Source organism: Mastomys coucha, unplaced genomic scaffold (genome assembly GCF_008632895.1).
Source record: "Mastomys coucha isolate ucsf_1 unplaced genomic scaffold, UCSF_Mcou_1 pScaffold18, whole genome shotgun sequence".
Lineage (NCBI taxonomy): Eukaryota > Metazoa > Chordata > Mammalia > Rodentia > Muridae > Mastomys > Mastomys coucha.
In genome coordinates this window covers 96782752-96794588 of record NW_022196900.1, presented here as the reverse complement: position 1 = coordinate 96794588, position 11837 = coordinate 96782752, and the positions used below count along the sequence as shown (strand labels likewise).

The following is an 11837-nucleotide window of genomic DNA, read 5'->3' as shown; positions in this document are numbered from 1 at the left end:
GCGAGTTCTCCTCTCTGCAATAAATCGGCTTAGCGGACGAGAGCCGAACAGCCCAGAACGGATTAAAGAAAAGTCTGTAGAATACGGCAACGAGCGCAGCGCGGGGGGCGGAGGGGGCGGGGGCGGGGCAGCAGGGAAGGAGGGAGAGGAGGGGGCGCGAGAAGAGCGAGCGCGGGGCAGAGCGCGGCGGCGCGGGCAGAGCTTCGGCTCCAAACTCCGTCGCTGCCGCCACGGATCCGATTCCGGCAGCCGTGGGCACCGCTCGCAGCCGACCAGCCGGGAGCAGCTGCGCGCCCCAGCCAGGTCCGGTGCAGCCCAGAGCAGCCAGTGCGTCTGGTGCAGCCCGGAGCATCCTAGTACAGCGCAGAGTAGCCTGGTGGTGCATCCGGGAGCATCCCGGCACAACCCAGAGCAGCCCCGGGTAGCCTGGCGGCCCGGCTACGGTAGCATGGGGACCTCCCCACGGCTCCCCTCGCCGCTCGTCACCGCCACGGCCGGCGGCCCGGGTCACAAGTGCTTCTGAGCCCATGGCGAGGGGACCCACCGCCGCCACCGCGATCGCCGCCGCCGCCGCCTCGGCCAGCGCCGCCAGCTCCTGGGCACCATGCGAGCTGCTCCAAGCCTCCGCCGCGCTTCCTGCCTGCTGCTCGCCGCGATCCTGGACCTGGCGCGCGGTGAGTGTGCGGGCGCCCGCGGGAGCCCGGGGCCAGGGAGATGTGCGCGGGGACCGGGGACCGAGAAGGGCGCGGGCCCGGGTGGCTCTGGGAGTCTCGGGTTGTAGGCACAGTCCAGGAGGGCTTCCTTCCGTGCAGCGAAGCTTGGCAAGAGAGGATAGATCTTTTGGAGAAAGCCCTCGTGGGTCTGTGCCAGTGTGGTGTGTGTGTGTGTGTGTGTGTGTGTGTGTGTCTTTGTTGGGTCTGTGAGTGTCCGAGAATCAGCTGTGTGTGGAGAGGGCACTGGAGTACATTTGGATGTGGCTGTGTGATGGTGTGTGTGTGTGTGAGGGGTAACAGAGAGTCTAGATCAGTTACATGGTGAGGTGAGAAAGTCTGAGTGTTTGGGGGTGTGAACTCCATGAGGGTAAGTGTGTGCGCGTTGCCGCATGTGTGAGCCTCTTAAGGAAAGAGGCTGAGGTGTGGCGGTTCACGCCGATCCCGGGTGTGCTTGCTGGTCTCTAGAGGGCTGTGTGACAGCCGGTGACTGTCTTTCTGTTACAGCTGGGCAGGAGTGTGCCTACCTACACGTGGAAGTGTGGGACTTCAGGTCCTAGCAGCTTTAGGTCTGGGAGCAGGTGCGGATCGAGAGAGAACTTGGGTGTCTGCTGGGCAGGGAACCGTGATCACATCTGGGGCTGGAGGGGTTCCAACAGTATGGCTCGCTTCTGTGTGTGTGCCCTGCACGGGCTTGCTCATGGGCTAGGCTGAACCAGGTGGAAGGAAACGAGCTCAAAGGGTTGGTTGCCCAGACCCAGCAGTGCGGGGCAGTTCTAGAGTGCCTGGTTAAGGCTGCCTGGGAGGAGGGGCATCCTGCCCAGCGCTGCCCTCTGGTGGGTCTTAAATGATGTGGAAGTCGAACTTGACGCCCCAGTGCCTTCCCGGCAGGGAACAGGGGGCAGATGCCAGCCCAGCAGGGCGGAGGCAGGGCCAAACAGAGTCATAGGTGGGGATTCCAGAGGGCGGGAGCGGGGGTGGGGGCTGGGTGGAGCTCCTTCTCCAGGTCAAGTCACAACCAACCACTGTGTGTTGAAATCAGAGCCGGGCTACCCTGGGAGGTGGGAGAGTGTGGAGAAAGTAGACATTGTCTCCTGTGGAGCCTTGGGCTCTGTCCCATTTAGGCCATGGTGGAGGATCAATTCTTGTCCTGCATACTGAGAAAAACCTATATGAGCTCTGAGATTGTCAAGGGGCGTGCCTCTAAAATAACCTACACCCTTCAACCGCCTAAGTCTTTGAAGAGAGCTTGGTCCGCTGTGGGGGGAATTTGAGCCTTGGGAGGTGGTCCTGTAGGAGGGGGGAGGGGCTGGCGTGACCCAAAGGACTGTCAGGCCTGTACTTGGTCTCTTCTACCCTCTCTGGATGCAAATACTTTCTGAAGTATATCAAATCTCGCTGTAACTTTAGGGACAAGAGCTCCCCCTTGGAGATGGATGTCTCCAGAGGAAAGATTCTAAGTGGGAGGATCCGGGTTCCAGCGCCACCGACAAGACGCTAGGCTTTGTGGAAAGGCACGGGAGCCCTCACCTGGACGCTGCAGGGAGCGGGATTGCGGGGTGGGGACCGAACGGGAAGCACCCCTTTTTCTCAACCTGGGATGCGCATGGTGTAAAGAAGCGGTGTAGGGGAGTGGAAGAACCGGGTGGGGAACCCCGACTGCGTCAGGACCCCACCCTGCGAGCTCGCGCCTGAGCAGCAAACCCCCAGTCTTTGGCTTGGCTGCGGAGAGCTATTCAGGCGCCCTGGAGCTTTGGCTCGGCTCGCTAGCTTCTGTAGGCTGCGGGAAGCGCTTGCTCCGGGCTCCGGGGTGGACACGTGGAAGAACCGGGACACGTGGGTTGGGGGGTAATCACCTCCTCTCAGCTCCGCAGGCCCAGATCTCGGACTCGAAACTTTGTGCTAGGCACAGGGACCCCGAGGGGCCAAGGCTTTCTCTTCTCTATAGAGGTGCGAAATTCTCAGTATGGGATCCAGTTTCCCTTTCCAGGCTAGGTGACTCCGTGCGAGGTGGGAGCAAGAGAAGAGTCCTCGCGAGCGTGCTGGGCCGGAGGAGGGCGCCCTTCCTGCAGGCGGCGGCGGTGCTCACGATCCGTGCACCTGGCGTAGCTTTGCGGAGCCCACCAGCCAGGGGAATAGCCAGGAAGAGCTGGGAGGGTGGATTCAGGCATTGCACCCAGAGACTCACTGGCCTTCCCGGAGAGAGACAAAGTCACTGCTGCGGGCGGGGCACGAGCAGTGAGGTGGCAGAGGGAAAGAGCTGTGTACCCTTTGCCACACTGCCTTTCCCCATTCCCTACCACCAGGCTCTTCCAAGAAGGCCTGTTTCTCTGGTCTCCGACATCGCCTAGGGACTCCCTGACGCACTCTGAACTGGGTAATAGGAAGCTACCCGTTTGAACTTGCGCAGTGACCCTAAAGAGAGACAGGGCTCCAGGCTGAGGAGGCAGAGGGAGCAACGAGGCTCTTTGAACTTGGCTGGTTACGCTCTGGAACATTCGTTACGCCCTGGAACACTCTCTACTGAAAGCAGTGGGCTCTGGGGAAGAGCTAATTAGAGCCAAAGAGTCCAGAGACCTAGCCTGTCGGAGTCCGTGGGGGGACGGAGAGGGTGGGGCGGCCCTGAAAGCTCCCGGTCTGTGCAGCAGGGTGTCATCAGGCATGGTCTGAGGGCTGACTCGACCAGGCTCACGAGATGCGGAGCTGCGGCTCTGCCTGAAGGTAGACGGACTTCATTAGGATCTACTTTCTGTGCCCTCTAAGCCCCGCCGCGTGGGAACATCACTCTCCTCCATGCATCTCCGGTCCACTACAGGGTACTGAATGGTGGCCTGGCTTTCTCATCGGTCCACATCCCCATGGCCCCGCCCCTCTCCAGGCCTCGCCTCCTCACACCCAAGAACATTTTCCTGGGAGGTCGAACTTATATAATTGGGGCTTTTCAGTTAGGCTTGGAGTGACTTCCGACTTCCGGGGTCCCTGAACTTTGTGGCTTTCATCTCCACCCCTATTATCCTAGTGCCTTGAGCAGGGAGCTGTGCAGTTGCGAGGCCCTAGAGGTCAGTGCCCAGAGCCGGAAGAGTCTTTGTCCACGTTTTGTTTGTTTGTTTGTTTTTTGTTTTGTTTTGTTTTAAAGCGATCCAAGACCACCCCTTTCCGGGAATTGGGTGGTATTTTGAATTTGAGCTTTTCTCCTCCATAGCTTCCATGGTATAGATGTGTCCTCTCATTCCTGCTGCAAGATGGCTTTGCAAACCTATTGTTACAGATTAGGACACTGAGGCTCCACTCTTTAATCACAGATGAGCAGAGCTCCTTCTAACTCCCTCCTGGCCTTGCCCCGGGGGCTCTCATTCCATTGTTCCCTCTGGCTTCAGACTTCCAGGTGTGCTGGCCTAGGCTGCTAGGAGCCCTCTAAGGACAGCCCTCTGATGTTTACAGCCCCATGGGAGGCGGAGTCCTTTGCCTAGTGGAGGGTGGAGTGGCAAATACCCTAGCCATGTGCTTTCTTCTTTCACTGTTCCTTTAATACTTATCATAAAATCAGTCCCGTTTTGCAGAGGGGGAAACTGAGGCTCGGGGAGTTGGGTGACTGCCAAAGTCACCCAGTCAGTAAGGGATGAGCAGGGGGCCAGCACGATGCTGTCTGCCTCCCCAGCTCAGGCTCTGCTCTCGGGGAAGACCGGCAGCCCTTCCTTCCTTGGGCCAGCCCTGAGGATGGCTGAGGGATCCAGGTCTCAGTGTGCACGCTTCATCCTTCAGCAAACTCAAGGTGAAAGAATTATTCAGTGTGTTCATCTGCACAGATGGGAGAGGGCGGGTCCCCAGTAGACACTGTCATCATTAAGAAAATCAGTGGGCATCTGCTGGGCGGCAGGGTATATCTGCACAGAGAAGGGCCAACAGGCATGACCTCATCCCAATGTGTGAGTGTGTGTGTGTGTGTGTGTGTGTGTGTACATGTTCCTGAAGAGATGAATGTCTCTCTCATTCTTCTTTTCCCTCCCCTCCTCCTCCCTTCTTTCCATTTCCCTCCTCTCCTCCTCCTCTCCCTCTTTTCCTTCCCCTTCCCTTACCCCTCCCTTATTTTTCCTCCCCTCCCCATCCTTTCTTTTCCCTCCCCTTCCTTCTTTCCCCTTCCCTCCCCATCCCTCCTTTCCCTTCCCTTCCCCTTACTAACCTCACTCATTTCTTTCCTTTGCCTTCCCTCCCTTCCCCTCCCATTCTTTCTTTATGTTTTCCTCCCTCCTTTTCCTTCACCCCATCTCATATCCTCTCTTCCCTTCCCTTCCCTTCCCTTCTCTTTCCTTCCCTTCCCTCCCTCCCATCCCTATCATCCCTATCCCATCCTATCCCTATCCCTATCCGATTCCTATCCATCCCTATCCCTATCCCTACCCTATCCCTATCCCATCCCTATCCCTATCCATCCCTATCCCTATCCCTATCCCATCCCTATCCCTATCCCATCCCTATCCCTATCCCTATCCCTATCCCATCCCTATCCCTATCCCTATCCCATCCCTATCCCTATCCCTATCCCTATCCCTATCCCTATCCCTATCCCTATCCCTATCCCTATCCCTATCCCTATCCCTATCCCTTCCCTTCCCTTCCCTTCCCTTCCCTTCCTTCCCCTTCTCTTTCTTTCCCTCCCTTTCCCTTCCCTCTCCATTCCTTAAAACATCAGACAAGCTGTGAATCTTCTCTGTGAGTGGAGATTTGGAGTCTCTGCCAGGCCTGAAGTAGTGGGCACACAGCTGTACTGTCCTCCTTGGAGGCAGATGCAGCCACTTGGAGCATGTGCTGGGCCTTCCATTTCAACCAGAGATGGTGACTTCTGTGGTGTCACCCCTAGGAGATGCCCCCTTTAGGAATAAGTTCCAGGGAACAAGCAAGGTGTCAGGCCTCTACTGTACACTTCCCGTGGATCTGAGGCAATAGGGAGGCCCTTATTCCCTGAAGCCTACTGTCTGGTCAAAGCTCTGCAGAAGCCTCTCCTGGATGCAAAGCTAAGACCAGGAGGCAGATGCTATGGAGCCCAAGGCAGCAGAGACAGCAGGAGAAGGGTCCTGAGGTGCAGGCTTGATCTCAGCCAGGCAGGGAAGCTTGCATGTCTGTCAGCCCGCTCTCTGCTCCTAGGCACACAGATCTTCTCTCGGTTTGATTTAGACACATTTCCAGACCACATGTTAGTGAGGGAGCTGAGCCTTCTTGGGTTGCATGATTCCAGTCAGAGCTGCTCTCCCATGCACTCATGTGTCCCTAGGGGAGCACTGCCCTCAGCAACAGGTAGCTGTGGCCCTCAGGTAAGACCTCAGACATCAGATGCTCTCTGGAACCTGAACAGTCTGCAGACTCAAGAAGATGGAGAGAGGACCACTCTCCTTGGCAACGAGGCCCTCAGAAACTGCCCTCTGCCATTTCTAGGGCCTGGTGTTGATGAGATCTGCCTCTCAGGGAGGAAGCTGAGACGGAGCCAGTTAGAGTATTTGATAGCCTGATGGTTCTGGTGTGTGTGTGGGGGGGGGGGGGTGGTGTCCCTGTGTTAGCCACAGTTACCTCTGAGCATGTCCAGCTCAAGAGGAAAGTGCTGGGTGGGAACGTCTCCAGTCTCCTCCTCAACCTCTCTGGAATTGGAATCTTCTGGAGTCCATGTCAATTTCCTGCAAGGAACAGCAGTGGACCCTGTTCATGAAACAGGATTATACTGCTCCCGGTAACACTGGAAGACCACTGGCTAGAGGTGGTTGGTTCTGTCACTGGTCACTGTGCTCTGCCTCTCCCTGGAGGCCAAGCCCTACTGAGTGCTGTCTGAGGCCCACACCGTTACCTCTGCTGAGTGGGACAGCGACCTTGTTTGCGTCTGTTCTTTATTGCGTCTTCCCCTAACTCGTAGTGCATGCTCCACGCAGGGCTATTTGGATCAGTAAGTCACCTGTAACCTTTAGATACTCATGTCCTGGCTTAGAGGACCGAGCAGGCAGCTTTCTGTTTCTATCAAAGGGCCTGAGACGGTTTGCAGCTTGTGGGGTTTATCTGGACTTATGAGCAAACTTCCTGATGACAAAAGGCTTCTGCTCTTGGAGAAACGGGCTCCCTTGCAGAAGCTCGGCAGGTCATCGGAGTGGTTGGATGAACGAATGATGTCCCTGGGCCTGGCTTGTCTCCTGATCTCTCCAGCACCCCTATTTGTGACATGGGTCCCCATTTTGAAGACTAGGCTATGAGGTTTGGGTAGCTCCTGTGGCCTGCCCAAGGCTACCTTGCAGGGAGAAGGCCCCAGGCATCTCTCTACCTGTCTCTCCTTAACTCCAAATTACTGATGGGAAACTTGCTGTGCTGGGTACACTGACATCCAGGAATGGTCAGTGCTGTAACCAGGGGCTCCAGAAGAACCGCTGGAAAACACTAGATGGGACAGCTAGGCCTGCTGGGTCTGCCTCCATTACTTCCCTATGGCCCAGTACCCGGTGGTCATGAGCTCCCATCTCCACCTGAACTGGGCTCAGAGCCGGCCACTCCCTGGCACAGTATACCTGGTCTTGTCACTGCCTACCTCAGTCTTAGCTTCTCCATCTTTTAAAAAGCAAGAGCCGGGGACAGAGAGGTGGCTCACTCAGAGTGTTGGCCTAGCATGCACAAGGCCAACATAGGTGAGGCAGATATGGGCTACAGAAGATCCTGTTTCACATAAATAAATATAATTTAAAAAGCTGAGGCTGGGGAAGGGGTGAGATTTTACATGACACACTCCCCGTGCAGTGGGCCCTGGGGGAGGGGGTCTGGAAGTTTCTGGCAGGCTACATGGACCCACCCATCCTTCACTTACCCTCACTGCAGGCTAACTTTGTCTCTATCAGCAGATGCCCTCCACTAGTAACAGCTACCTCAGACCCAAAGAGACCTCCATAGAGGATCCCAAGGGTGAAGACGTCCCACATAGTACCGCCTGGTTTGAAAACAGTCAGAGAGAGTAAACCATTCAACAGACAACACAGGGATGGCCTGGAGATGAGAGAGCTGGCCCAGGAAGGCTTTGAGGACAGCACAGACAAGACCATCAGAGCTCTTGGTCAAGGGGACACAGGGTCACACCCAGCCTCAAATTGCTAAGAATGTGGCCCAACATAAAATCATAAACTAATTTAATGTCTTAAGAGGGTGTGTGTGTGTGTGTGTGTGTGTGTGTGTGTGTGTGTGTGTGATTTTTCTGCAACGTCTTTCACTGGCGAGATGCTGGACATACCTGATAGTGTACAGAAGTCCAAGGAAGACAGAAGAACAAAATTATACCACTGAGCCTGGAAGATGTGGCCAGCGATTTGAGTTGGACCTTGGACTGTAGATGGATGTCAGGCGGAGTCTCCTGTTAGCCAGGCCCAGAATCTGGTCAGTACTTGGTGCCTGGGAGCAAAAGTGAGTGTAGCCCTGTAGCTGGGGGCTCTCTATAACCTCCTTTGGGTGATGAATAAGTTTGTTGGGGCTCCCAGAGATGAGGTAGCTCTGCAAAGGGACCCTACCCTTCAGGGACTGACCATGGCTCCCTACGTTCTGACAGGGAGCTTCCATGGCTGCACAGCTCAAACCAGAGTCCAGACTGATGGCTGTCGATGGAGAAACTTCTGGATCTCTAGAAGGCAACTGGCTGCTCAGGTCTTGCCTCCAACATGGGCCTCAATGGCGGTAGTCATTGCTCTCAGCCTCAGTTTCCCCAAAGGCACAAGTTGGGGAGGGTTTCTGGGATAGGCATGCCAGGTGGCGGGGAGAAGCCTGGTGCAGGACAGGTGTGTGAGAGCCGGCTGCTGTGACCACAGGCCTGCCCAGGGAGTGCCCGGGCAAGGTGACACAATACAGACCCGGGCTGGCACCATAAAGAACCCACTGCGTTCCAAACTCTTGGAACTGCAGAGTGCTGGAGTTGGAGAAGAGGGAAGTTTTCTCTTCTCACTGTTTTGTTTTTATTTTTTAAATTTTACTTATTTCAGGACTCAGGGCCTTGTGAGTGATAAGTGCGTGATCTTCTGAGCTTTGCCTCCTCCATCACTTTTGTTACTGTTGTTGTTGTTTTGTTGTTTTGTTGTTGCTTAGATGGAATCTCTCTATGGAGCCCTGGCGATCCTGAAGCTTTTTTAATGTAGACCAAGCTGGATTCAGACTCACAGAGATCCTCCTGCCTCTGCCTCCTGAGTGCTGGGAATGAAGGTGTGCACCACCATACCTGGACTTTTTTTCTTTTTGATACAGGGGTTGAGTAAATTGCTTCTGGTGGCCTTGAGCTTGCACAATCCTCCTGCCTCAGCCTCTCAGTAAGCTGGACCCTAGTGCACCTGACCCGACTTGTCTTCCCTGCTAATAACATAACCCCGGAGGCACGGGATAGGAAGGACTATTTCTTAGGCACATGTAGGCACATGTAGAGTAATGCTGGGAGTAGGGGGTATGTTCCAGCTTCCCGTGCCTGAAGAGCCCAGTGTGAGGAGTTGTGGGGTTTTCCAGTGTTTGCTGGGGATTTGACAGCACATGGGACAGGGGAGTAGGGTGGGCAGTCCCCAGCCTCATAAATCCCAGGAGCCAAGGGAGGGTAAGGTGGCTGAGCTGCTGGGTATTCGTTCCTGTCCCAGGCTGTCCCCTTTGACCTTTTGTTCCGATGCTGCAGAGGGTCCTCTGATGGCCTTGTCTGTCTCTAGTCCTGTACTCTACCATTGTCTCCCCAGCCAGCTCTGTCCATCCTTCTGTCACTCACCTCACCCAAAAGGAAAGTGTCCATGGGCTGCCCTAGCATTTTGCTGGGCTGCATGGGCAGCGCAGAGGCTCAGGGGCACAAAGGCCAGGCAGAGGAAGGCAGGGGGCTGGCAACGGCATTTGTAGCTGGCACTCGTGCCTCCTCGCCAGAGCCAGTCTGGCTGGTATTTCGTCAAGCAGAGATTCAAGCTATAGAATAGCCAAAGGCCAGGTGCCTAGCTCCAGAGAGCAGGTGAACAGCTGCTAATTGTCACGGGGCACCTACTGTCCCAGGCAGGGGCGGAAGGAGCACAGTGGGGACTGCCATGATGGCCACTTCACAAAGACCTCTTTGTTCCCTTCTGCTGCTGAAAAGTGGGTCGCTACTGGCTGGGAGGGGAAGCAGTGTGGATGAGGGTGTGGGGGATGGGGCCTAGGGTGAGGCCTGTGTGGAGGCTCCTGAGGCTAGAGCTGCCTGTGAGGGCAGGGTTAGTTAGTGGCTTCTTGGCTCAGGAACCAGTCTTCCCTCCTCCTCCCTCTCTCCTCCCTTCTGCCTCTGTGCAGCAGGTGAAGATGGAAGGGTTCCAGGACCGGGCACCACGTTGGGACGTACAGTCTAGGGCCACAGCCATTGGAGGCGATAACTGTGGACCCAGAGAGATGGGGATCCCCAGAACCTATGAGAAAGCCAGGGATTTGCGCCCCCTTAATCCCAGGACTTGGGGGAAGGGAGGACGGAAACAGGTGAATCCCAGGGGCTTGCTGACCTCACAGTCTAGCCGAAAGAGAGCCTCCAGGATCCTCCAGAAGCTCTGGAGAAGAAACTGAAAACAGACATTCCAACATCATCGTCTAGTCTCCACAGGTGCCTGCATGGGGGTCAGGGATACAACTGTACACACACACATACACATGAATACACACAAACACAAATATACATACATACATACATACATAATGCATATATACACATATACATATATACATACACACACACACATAAGGACATGCACACAAACACATGTCCATACAAACATACATATATATACATATGCAAATATATATACACATACATACACATACACACATGCACACACAAATACACACATGGACATGCACAATACACATACATACGAACATACATGTACACGCATGCACACATACACACATAAATACAAACTCACACTTACACACATAAATAAAAAGATAAACACCCAATAAAGTCTCTAAGTGTCCATATGACAGAACGAACTAACAAAATTCAGTCTCTACTTGGCAAGAACTTCCTAGGTGCTGGTGGCTGATGGCTGCTGTGTGGGATGGTTGGGGGGGAGGGATGGGACATTTCTACCTCAGCAAGTCCCACGGGTGGGCGGGGCTGGGCCATATTCCTTTGCGGTGGTGGGGACAGTTGCCTCCACTACAAGTGGGGTTGGGGCGGATGCGCTTGTATCTTTCCTTTTTCAGGCTGTCCTTCCCAGCCCAGGACAACATCTCAGGGGATGCCAGCCATCTTGAGATCTCTGCCATCACCTTATAACCTCCCTGTTCAGCAAAAAGATAATGAACTGGGTTGGGCCTACTTGTTATCTTAGCACTCATGAGGCTAAGGCAGGGAGATTATATGTCAGAGGCTAGCCTGGGCAACATCTCAAGCACCAGGCTATCTTAGGCTACATAGTGGGGTCCTGTCTAAAAAGGACAGAGTCACCTCACTGGGGCCACAAGCCTTCTATGATTGAGAGGCCTCATGTTCCAGTTTGGTTCTCTTTGCCATTGGTTCCCCATTCTATTTAAAGCAACGGTGTTGGCTTGCCATTTGGGGCCGTGCTTTAAATTCTCTCTCTTTCTTTAAAGTGGCTTTATCTAAGTAAATAACGAGCAAGGTGAAAGAAAAATGTTAAATGCAACGCAGAGCAGGTGGTGCGGATCAGGTATTCTGTGGAGGAGATGGTGGGAGGGAGCTGAGCCAGTGGGTGGGGAGGGAGCAACAGGCTTAGGCTTTGGGGAACAGCGTGCATGATCTGTGAGTGCCTCAGGGGAGCAGGGGGACCCAGGGCAGGGGCCATCTCAGGGTTGTTTATGCAGGGGACCCAGGGCAGGGGCCATCTCAGGGTTGTTTATGCAGGGGACCCAGGGCAGGGGCTATCTCAGGGTTGTTTATGCAGGGACTGGGTCCTCAGTAGCCTGGAAACCAGGAAGCAATATGCGTAGAAGATGCATGAGGGCAGGGTGGGATGGACAGAAGGGACATAGCAGGGGCCTAAAGAGGGAAACGTTGCCTGTGGGGCCTGCTGTTGGAACAACAGCTGAGCAACAGCTGAAAGTCCAAGGTCGGCCTCGTAGGTGCTCACCACATAGCCAAGGACAATAGAGAGCTTTACTGCCAGCATGGGAGAAGTT

The 11837-nt window shown here is 55.0% G+C and overlaps 1 protein-coding gene across 1 annotated transcript in view; it reads left to right on the top strand.

The window, feature by feature from the left end:
• The first annotated feature begins 155 nt into the window (after positions 1-155).
• Positions 156-11837, top strand: part of Igsf21 (immunoglobin superfamily member 21) — a 224779-nt gene continuing 213097 nt past the window's right edge. Inside the window, exon 1 of the mRNA XM_031379276.1 lies at positions 156-674. Within this exon, the coding sequence (XP_031235136.1) occupies positions 605-674 (70 nt within the window). The 5' untranslated portion in view covers positions 156-604. The remainder of the gene's footprint in view (positions 675-11837) is intronic.